This window comes from Colobus angolensis, unplaced genomic scaffold (genome assembly GCF_000951035.1).
Source record: "Colobus angolensis palliatus isolate OR3802 unplaced genomic scaffold, Cang.pa_1.0 Scaffold124, whole genome shotgun sequence".
Classification (NCBI taxonomy): Eukaryota; Metazoa; Chordata; class Mammalia; order Primates; family Cercopithecidae; genus Colobus; species Colobus angolensis.
Window position 1 is genome coordinate 3,463,455 of NW_012113586.1, and position 25,083 is coordinate 3,488,537.

The window sequence follows — 25,083 nt, forward strand, 5'->3', positions numbered from 1 at the left end:
TCTTTCTTTCTTTCTTTCTTTCTTTTCTTGCTTACTTTCTTTTTCTTTCTCTTTCTCTCTCTCTCTCGTTGTTGTTGTTTTTGTTTTTTTTTTTTTTTTGACAGTGTCTTGCTCTGTCATCCAGACTAGAGTGAAGTGGCATGATCGTGGCTTACTGCAGCCTTGACCTCCAAACTCAAGCAATCCTCCCATCTCAGCCTTTTGAATAGCAAGGACTACAGGCGTGCATCAACCATGTGTCTAATATTTAAATTTTTTGTAGAGACAGGGGTCTCAAACTCCTGGGCTCAAGTAATACTCCCGCCTCGGCCTCCCAAAGTGCTGGGATTACAGATGGGAGCCATCACATCTGGCCCAAGGCTCTACTTTCTAAATAGACTCTTACCCTAATAAAAGCTCGGAAATAGTAACAAGTACCACACCACTACAAATAATTCAGTTCCCAGGAAGCCTTACAGCCTGGCCTATCAATTAATCACAGACAATTCTCTAGAATAAGACATTTATGTCTAGGGCCTAAGGGTAAGGTAAAAAGACTGAGGCAGCTGTTGTCCCTGCCATGGCTTAGTCATTGGTAAGGAAATAAGATAGAGAAGAAAAGGCAAGGTCCATTCTCCGAAAAAATGTCTCTTAACGTTCCTGCCTTCACTTGAGCCACACACTCTACAGTCCTATTGCGTGGCCCTAAACCCAGCCCAAGCTGGGATAGCCAGAGAGAGAGCATGGAAAATCATCTGGTAAGTGACCATAAGTAGCATATTATATTTGAACTGGATCTTGATAACACATAGACCTGGTACTCACCAGGAGTGCAATTACACAGTGATTCAGTAAACATTTGAGCATCCCCTATGTGCCAGGCACTGTGCTAGTGCTACAAATGAGACACTCATCATCTTTGCCTATAGTATAGTCTAGCAGTGTGACAGATGTTAAACAGGTAACTGCAAGTGTGAGGGCTAAAGGAATAAGGGAAGTCTCTGAGGCGTGGCAGTTAAGTTGCTGAGTGAGTGTTGACCAGGGAAAGATGGCATGGAGGAGCATTCCAGAAAGGAGATGGCACATGCATGGTGAGATGTTGGACTGTCAGTCGTATCTACTCTTCTATTAATCCTTCCTTTCCTTCCTTCCTATCTCTCTTTCTCTCTTTCTTTCTGCTCGCTTTCTCCCCTCTGAAACATAAATGTGCTCAAATCTGTACCATCTTCAAACCAAAACAGAAAAAAAGCAAAACTAAAACACTTTCACTTTTTCTGGATAACTTTTGCCATTTTATTTTCTTCTCTCTTCCCCTTGACATCAAAGCTCTTGAAAGCACAATCTGCATTAACAGGCCCACTCTCCCCTCCTCAACTTGCTGCAGTCTGACTTCCCTGATTACTTTTCTGTAATTGTCCCACAATGTCAAATCCAATGGATACTTTCCCACTGTTATCTTAATCAATCTCTTTGCAAGAGCTGAGTCTGTCAACTCTCCTCACCCTCTTGATACCCTCTCTGCCTTTAGTGTCTGTGGTAACACCAAATCTTGATTCTCTTCCCAGCAACCTATCACTCCTATCAGTCTCCTTCACAGGCTCTCCACTCCCTGAGAAATGGTAGTTTATCCCAGAGTTCCACCCTTGGGCATCATTATTGGCTACCAATGGATGACTTCTAATCTACAACTCTGGTGCAGATCCCATTTGGAAGTCTTAATGTCTATTGGACAGATCTTTATCAATAACTCACAGGTACTCTGAACTCAATTCCAGCCCAGCTTATTCAAAACTGAATTAATCTTCCCCTCCAAACCCCTGTCATATATTACCTTGCTTGGTAAATGACCCTACTATCCATCTAACCTAGAATCCAAATGTTAATCCTTAATTCTCTCTTTCTGCTCATTTGCCCTCTATATACAATGAATCAGCCTCTAAATCCTGAAGATGACATCTCCTAATACCTAATGCCTGTTCTTTTCTTAGTTATCATGGGTACTGCCTTAGCTCAGGCTTTCACCTTTTTCCAACTGGGTTTCCAACATTTCATATACTTCTCCCTGCACTGTTGGCCTCCCCTCCAATTCTTTATTTATTTATTTATTTGAGACAGAGTTTCACTCTTGTTGCCCAGGCTGGAGTGCAATGGCATGATCTCGGCTCACCGCAACCTTCCCCTCCTGGGTTCAAGCGATCCTTCTGCCTCAGCCTCCCGAGTAGCTGGGATTACAGACATGCACCATCACGCCCGGCTAATTTTTTGTATTTTTAGTACAAACGGGGTTTCTCCATGTTGGTCAGGCTGGTCTCAAACTCCCAATGTCAGGTGATCCGCCCGCCTTGGCCTCCCAAAGTGCTGGGATTACATGCGTGAGCCACCGTGCCCGGCCTCCAATTCATTTTAATGTGGGAACTTTCTAAAAGGAAAACCTGATCATGTCACTCCCCTGCTTAAACTTTTTCAATGACACTCCATCACTGTCATGATAAAGTTCTTCCTTCTTAGCTTCATACTCTAGACACATTTGGGATCTATCTGTACCTTCTCCACCTCACTGGTCTCATCTCTTGCCATTGTACCATAGAGACTGCAGTTCCTGCCATTCTCCGTGACCAGGAGTTCCCCGAATATAACATGAAATTTTACATCTTATTATCATCTTGCATACTCTTTCATTTTCCTCCTTTTCATGAGCCCCAGACTCTGGGGAACCTTCCCAGATCGCCTCCCTACCTAGCCCTTCACCCCAGCCCTGCCTCTGTTGTTCCCATAGTCTACGGGAAATACTTCTTTGAAGACACCTATTATGTTGGACTTGATTTCTCCCACTGGACTCTAAGCTCTGTGGGAACAGACTCTGTATATACACTTTTGTGCCCTCAGAACCTCATACAGTTATTTATTAAACAAGTGCCATTATTTTGTCACATAGATGTACACACGTAGGTGTGTGTATACCTGTGTGTATATGTATGTGCCGCATGTTTGGAGGCATAAGGGGAGAAGGAGATTACATTTGCTGAGTACTGACCATGTGCCAGGCACTGTACTGGATACTTTATATATATTTATATTATGATCTTCATTTTATAGAAAGCTGAGGCTCACAACAAGTAACCAGAGTATGATTTCACAGCTGGTATTGGTAGTAGAGCTGTGATTTGAGCCTAGGCTGGTCTGATTCCAGCCCCTGGGATTTTTTTATCACCTACACTGCCTCCCTGACTACCAGAAAGGAACAGCCAGGTAGAGCTCTGAGCCCAGATGCTACATTACAGGGATTTCCTTGGAAATCCTCAACATTCATTACCCTCAAAACCCTCAGTTTGTCATGACAAAGGCTTTCTGAAGAATACAAAGGCCACTCAATTTTTAATGTTTTCTTTCCAAGTTTTAAAACCATATACCTGTTTTACAAGGATCTCACAAAGATTAACAATATGTATGCTATGAAGGATCCCATCTGCCTCAGAGAAGACATGCTTTTCATCAGACTGTATACTTTTTACGGTTCTTATCTATTTATTCTACTGCAAAAACTGCTGATTCTACAGAGTCTATGAATTCCACTGGGAAAACATGTATGGAATGTGCTCACGAGTATGGGACTTCCTGTAATTGTTGGAAAGAAAAAAAAAGGCTGATAGAAACAACATTTCTGCCTGGCACTCAGGAGAAAACTTTGCTGAAGAATGAACATGGAAAAACAATGATGGACCCCTTCAAGGAACAAATTGGATAGCCTCACCTTCCCCTCTGGAAGCCCTGCTGGGCTGGGATGCACCTATCCCTACATCTTAAATGTTCCCATATGTTCTCAACAGCATTCTGTCCTTCCCAAGGAGTGTCACTAAAGCTAGCTGGTGTCTCAGGATTGTTACCTTTATTGATGATTTTCCCTTTATGCTTCCTGGTGTCTGGCACCAAGACCACACCCCTACTTCTCCAATGGCCCTTTCCCTCAGTAAGCTTAGCTTATTGCTCACCTCCCACCTTCTCCTTGAACCCCAGCAGAAAGACATGGACCTGTCAGATGCTCCTGATACTTAAGCGTCTGTACCAAAACCTCATGTGGACCTTGTTTGTTCAAATGAGTTACTATTGAGAGAGATAGCAGAGTCATCTTCTTTAAGGAGCCTGAAAATTGTCTTCAGTCTGAAGAAGAAGCAAAAGATAGGTGAGAGGGAGAGCATAAGAGGAGAGCCGTGTATCCTCCTGACCATGAGCTCACGGTAGATAAACCCCCAGTTACCTGAAGGCAGCACCGTGAGCACCATCCGCTGTGACTCATCAGATGCTTGATTAATCCACTTGCTTGGGTGTCCATGGAGCTGCCACTCTGCCACCCTACACCAGTACATTCCTGCATCTTCCATCTCCACCTGATGAAGCTTCAGGACAAAGTCTGTAGGGGATGAACGGTAACAGTGCAGGTGCCTCCTAAGCCCCTCTTCCCCATATTCCAGCAAGCCATCATGTTGCAAGTGCACCAGCATTTTACTTCCAGAGTTTTCTCTGTTCCAGTACCACATCACAGAGTACAGAGCAGCTGGGCTGCCTACACTCTCCAGGCTGCAGTGGATGGCCACCTCTCTGTGCTCGGTCACATTTTCGGTCCAGTACACTTTGGAGACACGTACCTCACTTCCTAGACAATAAAATGGCAGTAAATTAGAGAATGCAGATGTTCAGATTGGATATCACCTCTGAAAAATCTAGTTCTCACTGGGAAGCTCTTATATTCTTTAGACATCAGTGCATTTATTTTAGTTTTATTTTTTGAGACAAAGTCTTGCTCTGTCACCCAGGCTGGGGTGCAGAGGCACGATCTCGGCTCACTGCAACCACTGCCTCCTGGTTTCAAGCAATTCTTCTGCCTCAGCCTCCCAAGTAGCTGGGATTACAGGCGTATGCCAGCATGCCTAGCTGATTTTTGTATTTTTAGTAGAGACGGGGTTTCACCATGTTGGCCAGGTTGCTCTTGAACTCCTGGCTTCAAGTGATCTGCCCACCTCAGCCTCCCAAAGTGTTGGGATTATAGGCGTGAGCCACGGCGCCCGGCCACATTCATTTTAATCCTTGTCCTTGGTCCCTATTTTTCTCTCACATTTGCCAGAACATTCTCTGCTAGGAATGAAACCAGTCTCTTTCCTTCTTTAGCCCAACTGCTTGCCTGCTGGACCCTGCCATTGAAAACCACACAGCTTCTGCAGGGCCCTCTGCCTGCTGCTTTTATTTATCCTTGATTCACTCCTCCTCTACTTCCCAAAGTGGTCCTTCACAACTTTTAGCAGCTCCCTCAAGCCATGTATTCCACCAGGACCCCTCATTCTTAGCAAATTACTCTTCTCCCATCTACCCAGATATTACCTGGGTGTAGACGCAGAAAGAGAGGAGGCCATCCGAGAGACTGAACATTTGATGCAAGTGTTAGAAAGCCATCCAAGGGAACTATTTAGATGATTGGATTAGACTAAGTTTTAAACAGATTTTGACATTTACCTTTTTCCCCCTTGCTAACCAGCAGGTGAGGATTTAGAATGAAGGCTAAAGTAGTTACAAACAAAATAAAGAAATTATAGCATGCATTACTATAATTCTACTACAAACACATTTATTTATTTATTTATTTAATTTTTTTTTTTTGAGATGGAGTCTCACTGTGCTGCCCAGACTGGAGTGCAACGGCACAATCTCAGCTCACTGCAACCTCTGCCTCCCGGGTTCAAGTGATTCTCCTGCCTTAGCCTCCCAAGTAGCTGGGATTACAGGCAGGGGGCTAATTCTTGTATTTTTAGTGGAGACGGGGTTTCACCATGTTGGCCAGGCTGGTCTCGAATTCCTGACCTCAGGTGATCCACCCGCCTTGGCCTCCCAAAATGCTGGGATTATAGGCATGAGCCACTATGCCCGGCTCTAACACATTTATTAATCTGTCTTTAAGAGAATAATTATGTCTGATCTTAGACTCTTTCTTAGTTACCATGCTTACTCTCTCCTTTCCTTCATGGAGAAGCACGTGGAATATTAGCTTATGTGATACTGTTGCTGTTTCCTTGCCTCAAATTACTTCCTATTTTATTGTGATCTGGCTTCCAATCCCATCACTATACTTGGCCAAGGCCTAATTTCCCAGTTCAAGGGACCCTCTAGTCCTTTTCTCTATGTGGTTTTTGTTACTGAAGTCCATTTTCTCCTTGAAATTGACTTCTTTTTTTCCAACCTCAGAGAAAATATCCTTCTTACAACTCTGACCAGTCATTCTCAGCATCTTTCTGCGGCCTCTTCGTTAACCTGTTCCCTAAATGACGTGCACAACTAGAAGTCCACAGCCACGCCAAGCCCACAGGTATGTTCTGCTTGACACTTGCAGTATTTTAAAAGAACTGGTCCAGGCGCAGTGGCTCATGCCTGTAATCCCAGAACTTTGGGAGGCCAAGGCAGGTAGATCAAGAGATCAGGAGTTTGAGACCAGCCTGGCCAATATGGTGAAACCCTGTCTCTACTAAAATTACAAAAATTAGCTGGGCATGGTGGCGCACGCCACCAGTAGTCCCAGCTACTCTGGAGGCTGAGGCAGGAGAATTGCTTGAACCCGGGAGACGGAGGTTGCAGTGAGCCAAGATCACACCACTGAATCCAGCCTGAGTGACAGAGCCAGACTGTCTTAAAAAAAAAAAAAAGAAGTGAATTAGTTGTGGACATTCTTAAACTGGGAGATGTTACCAAAAAAGATTTTAGGCATCTGTAGATATGCAAAAAGATCTGACAACATGGAGTCCACATTTGTACATGGGAAGCACTTGAGCTAAGCAGTGACTGCCTCCTGACGAGGGGCATGCACATGTGGTCAAGGGTTTGGCGTGGAAGACTGGGAGACAGAATGCCAATCACACAGATGGGAAATGCAGAAGTACAAACGAGCATGGTGAGATGGCAGAGATGCTAAGTGCAATTCAGGGCATGCTGAGTATGGGGGCATCCAAGTAGAAATGTACAGCAGGCAGTTGGGGATGAAGGCTTGGAGCTCAGGAGATCAGGATTAAGCACAAAAACTCAGGGTTATCATCTAGAACGTGGTAGTTGAAACCAGGGCAGTATTTAAGAAATTCTGAGGAAAGCAGAGAATAAGAAGCAAAACAGGCCCAGGATCTGTCCCTGAGGAACACACACATTTAGCAGGGAGAAGAAGGGACTTGAAGAACATACAGAAGGGAAGCCAGAGGGCAGGAAGAGATCCCATACCAAGCTGCTGTTTTGCCCTTGTCGTCCCACCAGACTGGGAGCTCCTTAAGGGCCAGGGCTGTGCCTTCTTTATCTTTGTATTCCATTGCCTGATACATAGTAATCCTCAATTATCATCCTTTTTATTTTTTTTTTTTTTAACATTACCTTGAAAATAGTATTTTAAGCACCAAATGAGATCAACTTCTCTGCATTGTGCTGTTGGATCTTGGCCAGTTCCCAAACCTTGGCTGTGACGTTCATTTAATTTTAATCAACACTGGAGGTGACCTAACCTATGCTGAGAGACCTAATCAACCCTGCCCGCATTTAGACAGCGGCACTCTTAGACCAGTGCGGAACTTCCATTGCATTTTTAAAGATCTCCTGAGGAAGAGGAGACTCCTTCAGTAAGCCATTCCAACAGTTAACTACTCTTATTTGCCTTATGTTTAGGCAGCTAAATGTTGAGAAGCAATTTCTCCACACATCCCCATAGAGTTGTACAGTTTCTGTTCACAGTGGGAGAAATATGCTTCGTATTACTCTTTCTCTGCCAAATTACAGTACAGCCCCACTGGAATGACACAGCTTGTTATTATAGAGATCTGGAGATACGATACCCTGGGTAGCTGCATAGACCAGGCTGCCAGGCTGAGAAGTGAACCAATCAAAGGGATCTTGCTTCTACCTCAGCTCCCCAAAACCTCAGATTGAATCACCTTAAGTGACCTCCCCTCCTTTGGTGCACTACCTGGTCCTGCAGTCATTTGTAGGTGGACACTGTTCCTATGACTTTAGGTCATATTTTTACTCCCACATAATCACTCCATAGAAGAGCTGCCCAAGAGAAAACAGCCATCAGACAGACAGACATTAGGATGCACCCGCAAGGTTTACCTGTGGGCTTGAGTTTCAATTCTGTTAGTCCTGACTTCTTTTCTCCAAGCTTGTGCCAAGTGCCATTTGTAGACAGGAGCCATTCCTCCACAGCACAGTGGTATTTGCCCTGATCACTGTCTTCCACATTCAGAATGTGCAGCTGAAATAAGTCTTGGGAAACCTTCTCAGTATGAAATTTTTGTTTTCTCCATGGGGTGTGAAACTCATCCCCAGTTTTTATAACATTGGTTTGGTCCACCTCCAGGATCTTTAGCCAGGAGGCATTAGTGGAAATAGGAGAAAAATACCAAATAATGGCTAACTGAAGGTTTCCACTGGACCGGGACAAGATGCTACATTCTATATCAGTGTTGGAGTTGATGGAGAGCTCTTGGACTTGACTCCTTGAATTCACTTTTAGCTTGCTCTCTAAATTTAAAAAATGGAAACAGTTACTTTGCTACAAAACAGAAAGTTAAGGTAGTAGAGACATTAGAGGTCAAGTATGACACTGCATCCTCCCGCCATTATATGGGTGAACTCCCTCTACAGTAGCCCTGCTCACTGCTCATCCAGCTTTTGAACAACATCACTAGCTGACAAGGCAGCCCATTTCATCTTTGGACAGCTCTGCCACTCCAGAATGCTTTCTGATATCAAGTTAAATTTTATCTCTTCATGACTACCATCCACTAGTCCTAGTGCCACCTGTGCTTGGTAGGGGTGGTGTGGCAGAGGGCACACAGACAAACCCAGTATCTCTCTTCCACATGATACTGCTTCAGTATTTAGGCACAAGCATCTCTTCTGTCATATTTCATGTATCAGATTGGGAGAAAGTGGCCCTATTAATGCTGTGTTTGTGTGTTTACTATGCAGAGTACTTCTGGATTCACAATTTTCAAACTCTAGTTGTATCTGCCTTCAAACATGGGTAAACAAAAGGAAGTTGTACATGAGTGATTAAAACTGTGTGCATCTTTGCAGCCACTTAACTGTGGAAACATCATATGGATGTGGAGTCAACTAATCTTTGACCCCAGCAGCTTTTCTGCTTTGTCAGAAAGATGAGTGACCATCCTTGTTCCCAAATCTGCTTCTCACGTCTTGCTCACATCACCCACTCTACTTTTGTAACTGCTTATTGATGTTGCCAGTAGGTCTCTTTACTCTTCCTTCAGCAAACATTTATGAAGCACACACTATATTATGTGCCAGACAATTCCAGGCCCTGTGGATATCTTCCCTCAGTGGCTCACACTCTAAAGGGAGACAAGTACAGGGACAGAGGCTTAGAGATGGTGCCAAGTGCCATTTGTAGACAGACAGCCACTCTACCACAGCACAGTGATATTTGCCCTGATCGCTGTCTTCCACATTTAGAATGTGGAGCTGAAATAAGTCTTGAGAAACCTTTCTCAAGTGTGAAATTTTTGGTTGTTTTGTTTGAGATGGAGTCTTGCTGTCACGCAGGCTGGAGTGCAGTGTCATGATCTTGGCTCACTGCAACCTCCACTTCCTGTGCAGAGTGATTCTCGTGCCTCAGCCTCCTGAGTAGCTGGGACTACAGGTGCACACCACCACGCCTGGCTAATTTGTGCATTTTCAGTAGAGACGGGGTTTCACTATGTTGACCAGACTGGTCTCAAACTCCTGACCTCAGGTGATCTGCCTGCCTTGGCCTCCCAAAGTGTGGGATTACAGGTGTGAGCCACCTCTGGCCTCAGTGTAAAATTTTTGTTCCTCATGTCACTCATGTTAAGACAGAAGTATGTAGAAGTGCCTATCTGAGCACACAGCAGGGTCTCCTAGCCCAAATACAGGAGCAAGGGGAGACTTCCTGGAGGAGATAATTCTGAGCTGAGTCTTAAGGATTTATAGGAATTATTCTGATGGAGAAGAGGTTAAGGATTTCTGCACAAAAGATGCAACTTGACCAAAGATTTTGAAAGTGAGAGGGAACATGGACTATTGAGGAGCTGCAAGTAGTTCCGTGTGGCTGAAGCTCAAATTCACGATGGAAAGTTGAAGGAGATGATGCTGGAAAGACACGGATGTACCAGATGACACAGGGCCTTGCGTGCCACACTATGGGAGCTTAGATACAAGGTGAACATAAGAGTTGTGATGACTCAGGTTTTCAACTTGGGTCACTGATGGGGAGTGGGGACATCAGGGGCAAGGTAGAAGGAAGAGCTTTGGATGATAATGGCGGGTTTATGTTTTGACATAATGAGTGCAGACATGTCTTGGAGACAGCTGGATATATGAGTCTGGAGATCAGAAGAGAAATTGGTCAAGATAATGAATTTGGGAGTTGTGAACATACAGGTTGTTTTAACAACCAGATGAGTCCATTGCAGGAAAGCGTATAGAATGAAAAGAGATCAAAGCTAAGAATACAATCCAGAGAAACTATTTTCTTTAAAGAATAAATCAGTGGAGGAGAAAATCTTGTGTCATGGTGCCAAGGAAAAAGGAAGTTTCAAGAAGACAGATTGGGGCAGCAGTTGCAAATACCACAGAGAGGACAAATTAATTAAGCATGAATTCAAGAACAAGGGAATCATTACTATTACCAAAAATGTTGCACAGTGGCAGCGAGAATAATGACAGCGACCACGTTTGAGCATCATCTTGGTACGTCAGGTACTCGGCACGTTACATATGTCACCATATTTAAATTGCACATTAACAATTTACAGATCAGGTAACTAAGGCTTGAGCAGATTAGGTGGCTCATCCAAAGCTGTTCTGCTATCCAGTGATTGTCAGATCTAAATAATTCAATGTCTCTCCATCACTCTGTCCTAAGAGAATGCAGACCATGAGAGAGAAGATACATGACACAGCAGAACTTTGCCTAGATGGTATCTCACTTTTAACTCCTGTGCTCTATTATCAGTTGATGAGATGGATTATATGTGATTATAATAATAAATTTTCTGACTCTTAAACATTAACACCTTACAAATAAGTAGGTGGATGTATTCCAGTGGAATTTACCTTATCCCTACCACCAGCAGAGACATTGCAAATGTTTACTAACTGGTAAGGCCTGGACTGTGACCAATCCAAAACATATCTTCTCCCCCGGAGCCAGGTCCTAGAGGCCCCCTGCTGTGCCACGTGGTACCCTTTAGTTGCTGGATGGTGGGAACTTAGAGGAAAGTGGGGAATGGATAGAGAGCAGCAATTAGCCGGCATGGAAGGTATTTCAATGTTTTAACAACCAGTATGGCCAACCCGTGCATACTAACTCAATGTTAACCTGGGTACCATTCATTATGTGGTGCTTACTTAGACAGAACAAATATGGGAGAAAGTATTTTATGTTTTATTGTTATAACTTACCCAGAATGGCAGGCTTGCTATTTATTTGTTTGTTTTTAAAGCAGGGATTAATTTCAAGTCACACTTACCTGGTAAAGTGACTGCTATTCTCAATGGGTGAGAGATGGCAGAAGCCCTCGGAGGGTGGTTGTTGTACAGGGAATTTCTGTCATAAACTTCTACTTTACACTGATACACTCCTGTCTCTTCCTCAGTGGCATCATGGACTAGGAGTTGTGAATGAAATAAAGACTGTGAAACTTTCGTCTTCTTTTGGAACTGGGATAGGAAATTCCCCCATTCAATAGTGCCATTGTGGGTGATTCGAATAAGCTGGTGGAAGACGTGAGAGCTAGCTGGCCGGAACTGCCACGTCACAGTGAGTGGCACCTTGAGGTCAGAGTAACCAGTCCCCAAGACGCAGGACAGGTCAAAGGTGTTGGTTAACATCACTTGTGGCTGACGGCTCATCAGACTAACTTGTAAACTTGACTCTAGACAGAAAAATGAAACATAATTTCTAATATGTGTACCAGATTAAAATGCAGCACTTTCAAGTTTTTCTAGTTGCCACCTCTTTGAGTAGGACCACGCATTTGTACATTTGGAGTTTCATATTTTATAGAGTAGAAGTTGATTCTCGGGACAGTCTGTCCTGAACTCTGTCCTCAATTTTGCAAAGTTGATCCTCTTCTAAGACTGTTCCCAGCAGCCACAACAAATAGGCAGTGTTTCCCCAATCTGCTACTTAGACAGCTGCTGCTGAGTGGGTGGAGCACTCCCCACCCCAGATGTCTGGCCTCCTTCCCTTACCCCCATGCGTGGGTTCAGTATCAGAACCCTTTTTTTTTTGCACATGCTCCAATGGGCTCTGCAATCCCAGGGCTGCAGCTCTCAAAAGCCAGAAGATATGAGGCTCAGCTATACTCATCTATAAGCTGATTCATAGGGTTTTGTTTTTAACTTTGAACAACAATTTACAAGCTACACCCTAAAGATGATCTTTACAAAGATGTAGAAACTTTAAAGATTGATTGACAGAGAGGGTAGCCAGAGACTATGCTCTGTGTCCTAGGGTACACATACCATCACTGGGGGATGCAGGATAACACGCAATCCAATTCCACTGCAGAATGAATTGAGTGATATACAGGTGCAGAAAAGGACTTCCTCTGACACTTACCCAGAGACTTTACAGTAACCGAAATCTTCTGAGTCCAGCTCAGATCTCTGGCCTGGTTCCGAGACTTCTCAGATACTCTGCACTCATATGTGCCACTGTCTGTGATGGCAGTGAAGGTGATCTCCAGCTGGAAGGTGGCCCAGTCCACTTTCTCCAACCTTGTGTTGCCATGGTAACTGGATCCCCCATAGGAGGCACCCAGCTGCACAGTGCCATCCTGCCCCATGCCAGCCACAAACTCGGGCTGTGTCTGGTCCTGTGGGATGTGCCACCAGCTCACAGACAGGGGACTTTCAGCTCCACCAGCCTTACAGAGAAGGGCGAGGGTCTCTCCTTCCCACACAACTTGCTGCTTGTTCTTGATAGACACCACCACACTTCTTGCTGTGAGTTACAGATTATAGAAGAAAAATACTGTTTTAGGTAAATAAGAAATTTTCTAAAATACAGTGAAATCTCATTAATTAGGACTTGACTAGTTTGTGACAAGTCAAATCGGGCTGTTTCCTCTTGCACCACCCTCAGGCAAAAGATTTGCCAAACACTTAAATAGTGGAAACAAGATAGCAGAAAGAATATCGGAGGATGTATTTACCCTTAAACAATTTATTTATTTCTAAAGACTGGGTCTTGCTGTGTTGTGCAGGCTGGAACACAGCACTGTGATCTTAACTCACTGCAACCTCAAACTCCTTGGCTCAAGTGATCCTCCTGCCGCATGCCTCAGTAGCTGGGACTAGAGGCACATGCCACCCCGCTGGCTAATTTTTAAATTTTTTGCAGAGATAGGGTCTCTCTTTGTTACCTAGGCTGGTGTTGAACTTCTGGCCTCAAGCAATCCTCCTGTCAGCCTCCTAAAGGGCTGGGATTACAGGCATGAGCCACTGTGCCCAGCTTACTTAAGCCATTTATCACTTGCACGTATTTTTTATTAGTTTGTTAAATCAACTCTTCCTTAAGGATATCTAGTTGGCCAAACATCTGGTAATGTTTTAGTATATTAATTAGGGTAGATATAAGAGCCTGAAACTAATAAAGCTGTGTTTATTTAAATTTTTAGTTTTTTAGAATTCGGACCTTCACAGTTCAAAATGATCTTCCTCTTTCTTATCTTTCCCTAATCAAGCTAATTGGTTTAGTAAGTGTTTTGAATGAGTAAGAAACATTGTTAATTACATCTCTGTTCACAATATTACTATAAAAAACAATTACTTGGGGGGAAAATACATGTATATATACATATACATTATATATATAGATATACATTGTTGTAAACAGAGAGGCTTCTTATGTCTAAACTACAGTGTAAAACCATAAATGTAAATTTGACTCTCAGATAGGAAATTCAAGTCATCATTCAACAAACACATTCATTCAACAAACATGAATTCTGCAGGGTCTTGTCCTGGTTGCTTTGTGAGCAATGTAGAGATACAGCAGGAGATTGTACATTCTGGGCAGCCCAGCACTAATTTAAGGCCACAGCTCCTGGAGTCAGAATTGCCCTGGGCAACATATTTGACCTCTCTGAGCCTCAGTTTTCTTTTCTGTAAAAATGAAGGTAATAATAGTGCTCACCTTGCTGCATTGTTGAGAAGACTGAAGAAATGGCACATGCAAAGAGCTTAGCCTGGATGGCTAGGGAAAGTACTTAGTAAAGGTTAGCTGCTAGCATTAGTGTTTAATGATAGGCTCTGGCAAAAGCAGAGGTAATTCAAAGCAAAAGAGGAAAATAAAGTAGAACTGGCATTAGAAATCTAAATAGGATCTAAATGAATTTGCAAATTGTTCTTCCCTGCGGAGGAAGGAGTTCAGTCTTTGACTGTTTTATGCATACATATACATAAGTAACAAAGACAGAATGAAGGTTAATGTCCATAAATATGTTTTTAAAAAGAGCAAATCTGCTTTCAAATTTAATTTTTTTCAAGTTAAAAATAGACTCATAACTGAAGTTTAGAAATTGGAGGGGAAATTATTACTCATAATCTCACCACTTTAAGATAATGTGATTTAGTGATGATTAGTTTAGTTTAAACTAACATGATTTTTTTTTTTTTAATGATGTTTCCTTAGTTCATTGTTGTCATTACTGCCTTTTGGTAAGAAGTAATAAACTTACGAAATGTGTGTAAGTTACACATTTACAACGGTAATGGGTGATTAAAATATTCATAAATGATAAAATGTTGCTAATACTTCAAGTAACGTTTGACTTTCAAAACAGAATGCTAAACAGGATCCTTAATAAATTTGCTAATAACTTTTTCTGTGTCTACATAGTAAGCCCAGTGTAGACTCCAGCCTATACAAAGAACTATTTTTAGTTTTAGAAGATGACCCTATTGATAGGATTATCAGCTGTGTACCCTGAAGTTCCCCTTAGGGTGAAATTCCCACATACCAGGTTTACAAAAGCCTGCAGATATGTTCCAGAGAAGGCTGAGATGCATAAAGCAGAAACTTATCTCTGCATAAATATGTAAACCCCACCTATATTGTTTTTCCTTAATTCTAGAAAGTCAGACCAAATGTTTAGTGTGAAAGCGAACACAACATACTTCCTGGCCTGCCACTCCAGGCCAAATCGGTGCATCTTCATTCCTAGTAAATGGCGTATTAGAGAACATGAAAGGAAAATTTATCTCTCTTTGGAGATGTCTCCAATAAGCCAGTGCAACAAGGACATCTTTATTTTCAGCTCAGTTTTTGAACATTTAAAACATTAAAAAAATTTTGGGGCAATTAATCTTTCTGGACTTTGAATTTAAACCCAGCCTGGTGAATCCTTATATTAGTTGTAGATTTGTCTGTTTTTCTCCACACAAAAGGCAATGATTATTCAAACATGTTTAAGGTCGCCCAACCTTCATAAAGTAAAGGTTTCCTCAGTTCTGTGCTTGCAGACACTCAGAACCATTTGGACCGGCGTCTCACCACATCACAGCAAAATGCAGAGGATGGAGTCTGCCCACTATCAATTACCTCTTCGTTTCTTACTGTGAGTCAGAATTATGACTAAGTACTATCTCCCACACCAGGTCAACACAGTAGGAGATTAACAGAAGGCAGTTGAAAAATGCCAGCAGAGTCTCAAGGTAGGATAACACGGGTGTTCATTCCCCAGGAAGGAGGACAAAGTATAGCTTTTTACTCTTAACCTATTCATATCACACACACACACACACACACACACACACACACACACACATAAAGGCAGAGGGCTTAGACTCTAAGCCAGCAAGAAGGAACTTAAAGACCATCTAGTTGTGCGCCATCATTTTACAGATGAGGGAGCTGAGACATAGAGACGTAAAGTGGTGTGTTCATGGTCGCAGCCTAAGTAATGACCCAGGAATAGGACTCAGGTCTCCAGCTAGTTTGGGTGCCTTTCTTCACTCCACTCCACTCCACCTCCAACGTGATCTGATTGAAACCTGCTCTTCATGAAGATCCCCATTGTATCCACAAAGGGGTCTTCTACTGACAAGGGGGCATCTGAAAGCAGCCCAATGCATGCCGGGTCTTGACTTCACATACCTGCTGGCTTCCTCAGGTGCACGTGGCTGTCTGGTGACTGCTTTCTCTGAAGCACCTGCCAGGAACCTGTGTGTGTTCTCGTGACCTCTGCTACCACACATCTGTAGGTGCCTTCATCCTCTGGGCCCAGAGAGAAGATCTTGAGAGAGAAAGCTTTGGGGCCTAACTTTGAGACCTGGAGCTCTCCTTGACTTGCTCTCTCTTTGTAGTCATTCTTCAGGCCCAGGACTCCACCAGCATCAATGTGAGCAATTTCAGTCCCATTGAAGAACCAAATGCCTTGAAGCTGTGGGTCACGGCCACTGCCTACAACCAGGCAAACCAGTTCTAAGGATTTCCCTTCAGCAAACAAGCTGTCAGCTGTAATGTTGACTTGAAAATCTTTCACTGGGAAACAAAAGCAAGGCAGGTACTTAGAGAGCCCACAGCCTCTGTCCTTTCAGTACAAGAGAGAGATGACACCTTCTGGAAGGATGCCACAGGGATCACATTTTATGTGAGAGTTCAGCTCTATACTGGTAGGTAAACCAAAAAAAAAAAAATCCTTAGAGTAAAAAACACTCATGACTCTTCCTTAAATCACCCAGAAAGGGCAGTACTCATGGTTTTCTGAATGCACTCTTAGTAAGCAAGATGTATGCACAAATGTATGATGCCTACAGTAATGTATGCTTTTTAAATTAAAAATTAAAATATTGTATACTAAATTAAATATATATATATATTAAATTAAATATTTTATACTGAATTGCTGTAAACTGTGATTTCTTACTCTCTTTTTTGGCTAAGAATATCCAGCAGAATTTTCTGAAGTTAAAAAGCACATGTGATATTGCTCCATAGGACTCATGAGTATAACTTGGATACTTGAGGCCAACAGGACAATTTTTAGTGGAACACAGTAACACTCTTTTTAATAAAGAAAAAACTTTAATGATCCACCATTGGATCATTGCTTTTAGCAATGGGTATACAGTATATAGTTTAGTAACCAATCCTGTTAGACAAAAGCCTATAGGGAGAGACCAAGAATCACAGACAAGGCCTTTATACTTGCTTTGACAAAAATGCCAAAAGATTATGAAAAGTGACAGCAGGCCGGGTGTGGTGGCTCATGCCTGAAATCCCAGCCCTTTGGGAGACTGAGGCAGGAGGATTGCTTAAGCCCAGGAGTTCAAGGCCAGCCTGGGCAACATAGCAAGACTCTGTCCTTAAAAAATTTTTTAAATTAAAAAAATGATAAAAAAGGAAAGTGACTGCATTCCAAGTTGGGAAAGGGGGCAAGTGGAAGGAAATCCTAGCACTGACAAAGACAAGGCTTCATGTTGGAAACTGGAGCCACTCTGAGGCCCAGCTGTCCGTGCTGAGTGGGCTTTGGAGAGAGACAGGCCTGCCTTTGAAGACCAGCCCCACTCTCACCAGCTGGGTGGGCTTATGCAGCGCATCTAGCATGTCTGAGATTCAGAGTCCTCATTTTTAAAATGGAGACTCAACTACTTGCTTCATAGGGTGGTTGTTACGACTAAATTAGATAATGTAGATAATATGTGAACACAGAGACTGGCAAAAATGGTAACAAAACTACTTCCATGACTGGCTTGTGGAATCGATCTAACCACTGAGCAGACCTTATCCCACAAAGAATCTGTGCGCAGAGCCAAAACTGAATGTCCTCCCTCTTAGTTATGTTTCTCAGATGACAAAAATACAAAATGAAATCAAACTTTCTAGCCAACTTTTTTAGAGCCAACAAAGGATTAGAACAAAAATTAAAACATACCTCATAAATACCCACTACCTAATACTAATGTATTAATGAATTTCGTAGGAAGATAATTACCTGCTGGCTGGATCCTCAGAGTGGTTTGATCGGTCTGCTTTTTAGTGACGAACATCCAGGTTTCATCTGGATCCTGAATCCATTCCATTGCTTCACAGAACAGCTGACCCTGATCTGAGGATTGAAGCCTCTCTATGGACAGCCTGAACGTAGTGGCCCCCAGTTTGTTGAGCCGTACGTCACTGGCTGCAAACCGGTCTGTATACAAGGGCCCAGGGACCAATATAAAATCTTTGGAGAGAGAAATAATCTTGGTGGCTTGGCTTCCTCCTCCATCCTGTGTTAGGTACCAGGTGACAGAGAGGTGTGTATGTTGGGCTGTGGCTTTTGATGCCTCACAGGTGAGGGCTAATGGCTCACCTTCCTCCTTACTGAGAGTCTGAGAACTCATGGTGGCAGAGAGGGTATCTGGAATAACTGGAAACAAAGGAGTGATGATAATGTGACTGGCCCAGTGCTTGTCCAGTGGGCCTCCTTAGGTGAAGATGGCGCCCCGAGCTACCATATGTAAAGCACACAGACTTCGAGTTGGTTTTCCACTTGCCATATGCCTTCCTATCCATATGCTTTCTCTATTGCTAATGGGAACACTGGCATCTATGTACAGTCTATGGAACTTGGCAAAGTAAATGTCTCACCAATGTGTTGACCCTCACTTTGATTCATTAGCATAGGCTGTAACCAATTTAGCTACTCAGACACAAAGCATGTATTTAAAGGGATAAAGCACTGGGACAGAGAAATCTTAGATTCTGGTCCTACATCCGTCCCTACTACATGGACTTGGGCATGTCACTTCACCTCCCTGGGCCTTAACCTGCTCCTCTATAAGGCTCTGTAATAATGTAATAATGTCTGTTAAAATGTATCATTTAGAGCCCAAATGCAATCTTTACTAAAGTTTTGGTAACTGTCTTACTACCCTACCGTTCTTGTTTTCTTAAAATGAAATCACACAGCCTAAGCTTATATGAAAGCAACACTTAGATTTAATCAACCAGTGTGACCGAGCATCTACTCAGTGCTAGCCACTGAGTAGAAGCTGAGGATGTGGTGAGAGAGAGGCATACAAACAGCCAGTTACCATATAACTGGATGCATGCTGATAGTAGTGGTATGAACAGACAATGTAAAAGAAACAAAAGTGGGAATTCTGCCCAAGCAGTCAAGATGAGTTCCACAGAAGAGGTAGTGTCTAAACTGGGTCCTGAAGTATATGTAGGAGTTTGTTAAGCTGAAAAGGGGGTGATAGATATTCCAGACAAAGGGACAAAGTGACAACTGCAAAGACTATGACGCTTTCCCAATATATAAATATGCTAGAGAATGGTAGTTTGAGAATAATCATTTCTAAGTTAATGACTTATCACCTATGGTACCAGCTCTCTTGTCAAATTACTCTTCTGCCTCCAAGCAGAGACAACACAGGGAGAACTCTCATAGCTTTGCTGAATGCTGTTGCTATTAGCAATCTATGGATAGCTGTGGACAAGGCCTTGGGAAAACCACACACCATCTAAATATGGCAAAGATAATTGAGAAAAAGAAACATAATTTTAGAGAATATGAGATACCCCCTTGTGACATATCTCCAAAATATCCACAAGGATACCCTTTTCCCAAAGAACATGGAACAATATAAAGCCATGTCACATTGCAAGATATTGTGATGGTGGAGACTCTGGCTTCTCAGGGGCTGGTGAGCAGAAGTGGACAAGCAGCTTACCAATTAGATTAGTCTTTGCACTGTAGCTCCCATAGTATTTCTCATCAGTGTTCGGTGTGTGACACTCATACTCGCCAGCATCCTTCATCTGGAGCTTTGAGATGTGCAACAAGACTGAGTTGCCCTGGACCCTCTCCACGTAGATGTCTCTGCTTCGCACCCGCTGCGTATATACTGCGTAAGAGAAGGCAGCATCCTTGGTGCTAATGATCTGGACTTCCTGGGTCGGGTTTGTTGGCAGGTAAACAGACCACTGGAAATGCTGCTCAGAAGGTCCTTGGTGGCCAGTTACATTGCAGCCAATGCTGACTGGGTAACCTTCAGCTCTAAACAGTGGTCCTTTCTGAACTGTTACTTCTCTCTGGCCAATGCTGAGCTTAGCTTGCAAGTAGGAGAAAGAAAGGGGAATAAAAAGAGATTAGTGTTCCTGTTCCCAGTGTACCACATTATGTATTTCCTTGTATTACAATTCTGGTAAATGAGATCACAGGTTATTAGCTATAATCAACTCAAATGTTCAACATCTTCTTCAGGCTGAGCAGCAGTGGAATCGCTTGATGAGTTAATTGTTCTTTTATTACTTTAACTTCTATAGTAATCTTCAGTCTCTTAAAAAAAGTTTAGCTTCATCAATGTAACATGACCACTTCTATAAAACATCTGCTGATCGAAGTGTACTTATTTTAAAGCAAATAAATGTATGATAATTTTACATTATTTTATGAAAAAAATTGGCATATACTTCCTCAAGCCTCAAATTCCAGGGTGCCTGCTGCCATCGGGCAGTTCCCAGAGAAGTAGTTGCTGGAGACGCAAAGTCTAGGGCTCTGCCCTTGGTGCCATGATTTTTCTAGCTGGTTGGACTACTTGTAGCTCCTAGCCAGGTCTGTTGCAAGACTAGCCACAATTAGCATCTGAAGAGGCAGCAGCACTTCCTTTTTATTCTGTGGAGGGTTTTTTGGTTTTGTTTTGTCATTTCTTAAAGAAAGGCTTTTACTGAAAAGCCTCCTAATAGATGGCTATAAAATCCAGCAGGTTCTGGGATTAGAATTTATTTTAGCTTTGTTCTTACCAAAAGTTTTCCGTTGGGACTACTAGGGAAGGTTTTCTATTAGAACAAATCTCAAATATTAGGTCTAAAGGGAAAAAAACATGATTAAATGGTAACATTTCATTTGACAAATTTTTTAGATCAATCATTTTTCAGAAATCAAAGAGCATATCTTTACTTACTATGATTGATATTAAAGGCTAGTTCATTTTGTGTTGCAGAAAGGACAAAGACATGCCACAAGGGTGGCCAGTTCTTTTACTAGGGGCCCAGGGTATAGTAAAAGGGAAGACAGGATTGGAAGACATCGGAAGGGCCAGACAGGGAGAGATTGCTGGCTTTATGGAGTTAACGGAACAGAGTACATAAGAAGATGAGGAGGAAGCAGAGCCTCTGCTGCATTTTGTGACTCCACAGGGACAAAGAGTAAGGAGACTAGAGTGGAAAAAAAAAGTGAGGGAAAGGAAAAAGGACATTACAGAGAACACAAAAAGACTGAGTATAGGAATCTGGGATGAAATGAAAATAGCTCTAAGGGATAGAAGGGAACTACAAAAAAGGGCAAAAGGGAAGAAAAGGTAAGTGGTCACCTGAGGCAGTCAGGTGCATATATCTCATATATGTATGCTCAATCTAAAATTGGGAAACCAACCAACACTCAACCAACTAGTCAGCCAACCACACACATTTCTAGTAATAATATTTTTTCTTTTTTTTTTTTTTTTTGAGATTGTCTTGCTCTGTCACCCAGGCTGGAGTGTTGTGGTACAGTCTTGGCTCACTGCAACCTTTGTCTCCCAGGTTCAAGTGATTCTCCTGCCTCAGCCTCCTGAGTAGCTGGGATTACAGGCATGGACCACAATGCCCGGATAAGTTTTGTATTTTTGTAGAGACAAGGTTTCACCATGTTGGCCAGGCTGGTCTTGAACTCCTGACCTCAAGTGATCTGCCTGCCTCAGCCTCCTAAAGTGCTGGGATTCCAGGTGTGAGCCACTGCACCCAGCCTCTATAATAATTTAGAATACACTAATTTATTCATAAGTCCAAATTAATGTGACATATTTATATCATGCTCTTTTTGTAATAAGAATCCAGGAATGGACGTTAGACCACCTTAGGAAAATGTAAATTATTACTTACCAACAAGTTATACTACAGTGGCAGTTTAAAACACTTTTCAGCAATGCCATCTTAGAGAAATGTGTGCACCAAGCTATGTGTGAAAGAATATGCACAGCTACACTGCTCATTAAAGCCTCAAACAAGATACAACCCATATGTCCATCAACAGTAGACTGGATAAACTGTGGTACAGTCATAAAGTGGAATGTTATATAGAAATAAAAATCAACAATTACAACTATTTGCAATAACATGAGTGACTACGTTCAATGAAAGATTGAAACTTCTGAATCCTTGTGACTCTATACAGAATAATCCTACTGTTTATTGAATTCAAAAACTGAATTCAAAAACACTTCTGAATCCTTGTGACTCTATACAGAATAATCCTACTGTTTATAAAGTTTAAAAACAGGTAAAACCACACTGTATTGCTTAGTGATGCATACATAAGGGGTAAAATCATCAGCAAAAAACTAGGAAATGACCAGGCGAGGTGGTTTATGCCTGTAATCCCAGCACTTTGGGAGGCCAAAGTGGGCAGATCACTTGAGGCCAGGAGTTTAAGACTAGCCTGGCCAACATGGTGAAACCGTGTCTCTATTAAAAATACAAAATTAGCCAGGCATAGTGGCAGGTGCCTGTAATTCCAGCTATTACAGAAGCTGAGGCAAGTGAATCGCTTGAACCTGGGAGGCAGAGGTTGGCATGAGCCAAGACTGCATCACTGCACTCCAGCCTGGGCAACTCCATCTCAAAAAAAAAAGCAAACTAGGAAGTGGTTATCATGAAGTCAGGAAAGTGATTGCTTCGGGGGAGCGTCTGTGATTTGATGGGGCACACTGCGGGCTGGGTGGGTGCTTCTAGGTCTTGGTGATATTCTATTTCTTGACCTGGTAGATATTATATAGATTTTACTTTTTACTTGTTTGTTAACTGGAAAATATATGTTTTATTATTATATAGATTTTACTTTTTACTTGTTTGTTAACTGGAAAATATATGTTTTATTAATATTTTCTTATGTTGTATTTCACAATAAAAATATTTTTTAATGTGGCTTTTGAGGTACCATTAACCTACTTATATCAAGGCATGTTTCTACAAATGATGTTATTTTTGGTGGCTAGGCAACACTTCTCCAACATTTCCCATCACTTTTCAGCAAGATGGGTACCACATTTGAAAATTTTTATTGTGAAAACACATACTTCTTTTTCTACTGCTTTATTTGCCAATTCAATAAATATTTATTCAACCACTTATAGTATTTCTCATGCTTGATGGACTAAGATATGAAGATGAATTTAGGCTAGATTCTGTTCTGGATTTTATAATCCAGTCAAGTGGATAGTAGTCATCTCTCTATGGAAAACATATAATAAAAGTGCTTCAAAAATTCTGAAGAAAGGAGGGACTGCATTTTGAGGGGAGGGAAGTAGGTTTATGGAGATGGCATAAGAGATGGCATTAGAAATGGATTTTGGAGAATTGGGAAGATTATGACAAGGTAAACGGGGAGACAGGGCATTTTAGGTAAAAGAGATTTCATGGCAAGACTCTGTGAGTAGCAATCAAAAGACTTATTCAAAAATAAGGAGTAATCAACTGGATGGGGGGGGCGCTGCATGAAGATTAATAGAGAGAGGTAAAACTGGATAGCAATTTTGGGTCCAGAGCAGAAAGGACTTGACTATCACATTTAAAAGTCTGGACTTGATTCATTAGGCAATGGGGAATCCACTGAAACTGTTTGAAAGGTCTTAGGAAAATGAACCTGACAGTTTGTGTGTAGGATGATGAAGTTAGAAATAGGTATCAGGTAATTATAGGAGCTCAGGACAGAGGTGACAAAAGCAATAGGGATAAAAATAAAGGTACTATAACCTAGCTACTGTGGAAACAAAATCTGTAGAGTTTTCAGTGTTTTGGATGCTTGGGAGTAGTAGGCGAGATGAGAGATAGGAAGAAATCAAAGATCATAAGTTTGATAAGGCTGACTGGGAGAATATTGATACTCTGAATAGAAATACAGATATCAGGAAGAGTTACTGCTGTGTGTATAATGGTGAGTGAAAATATAATGCATTTAATTTTAGAAATACTAAATTTGAAGACCGTGGAATAGACAGGAAGGATATTCAGCAAACATTTTGAAATAATATTTAAATATATATTTATATTTATATATAAATTATAAGTATTTTCAAAGGGTTAAGGTCTATTTAACCCTTTGAAAATATTTATAATCGAATCCTTTCAAAAACTGTGATATTCCCATATTTAGGTATGTAAAAACTCCTAGAATTTGAGCCAGACTTGAACATATTAATAGATCTGCAAATGCCAAATCCATGGCTGTCTCCATTGTTTCTTGTTGGCTCCTGTGAATGTCTGTTTGTAACTAGGGAGAGTTCTGAGCTGTAAGATGTAGATTAGGCCAGTTATATACAAGTGTTGGGAAGTGTTGCGGAACAGAAGGAAGAGGGCTAAGGAGAGATTGCTAGGGAATCTCTTTAGGGGATGGGATGAGGAACAATACCTACAGAGGGAAGAGTTAGATGGAGGGCAACTAGGACACAGTGGCTTGGAAACCAAGGGAAGAAGAACATTCTAAGAGGAAAGGGTTTGTCAGCACTGCCAAAGGCTGCCAAGAGGTTGGGGACTCTGAAGGCAGAGGACAGTCTTGTTAGCTCCATGAGAAGGATGTCCATGAAGATCTTTGTAAAAGGGATTTCAATAGAGTGGAAGCAGCAGTTTTCAGGGTAAGAAGTAACTGCAGGAAGTGTAACCTACTTCCAGGAGTTTCATGGAGAAGGAAAAATGAAGACCAGGATGGCAGCTAGAGACAGTAGCTAGGTGAGGAGCGGTAGGAAGGGGTGGGATGGAGAATGGGTGAAGCCAGCAAGGCGGATGAATGAAGTAATGTCTTAGTAGAGGGATGACTGGGAGGGTGCTGTGTTACAGTATCAATGTCTGTGTCTTCCTAAAACTCATATGCAGAAACCCAATTCCCAAGGTGATGGTATTAGGAGGTGAGGCATTTAGGAAGCGGTTAGGTCATGAGGGCTCTGTTCTCATGAATGGGATTAGTGCCCTTATAAAAGAGTCCAGGAGCCGGGCGCGGTGGCTCAAGCCTGTAATCCCAGCACTTTGGGAGGCTGCGAGGGGCGGATCACAAGGTCAGGAGATCGAGACCA

At 42.2% G+C, this 25,083-nt stretch overlaps 1 protein-coding gene across 3 annotated transcripts in view; it reads right to left on the reverse strand.

Annotated features, from left to right (window-relative positions):
• The window catches only part of CD101 (CD101 molecule), a 34,952-nt gene that overhangs the window by 6,073 nt on the left and 3,796 nt on the right, over positions 1-25,083 (reverse strand). For 2 of the 3 annotated variants that reach the window (XM_011933079.1, XM_011933077.1), the window contains exons 2-8: positions 19,711-20,091; positions 17,985-18,401; positions 16,145-16,531; positions 12,605-12,988; positions 11,511-11,915; positions 8,107-8,517; positions 4,235-4,630 (exon numbers count right to left, since the gene is read on the reverse strand). In XM_011933079.1, coding sequence (XP_011788469.1) covers positions 4,235-4,630; positions 8,107-8,517; positions 11,511-11,915; positions 12,605-12,988; positions 16,145-16,531; positions 17,985-18,401; positions 19,711-20,091 — 2,781 coding nt within the window. The remainder of the gene's footprint in view (positions 1-4,234; positions 4,631-8,106; positions 8,518-11,510; positions 11,916-12,604; positions 12,989-16,144; positions 16,532-17,984; positions 18,402-19,710; positions 20,092-25,083) is intronic. The other variant, XM_011933080.1, reaches the window with a different exon arrangement.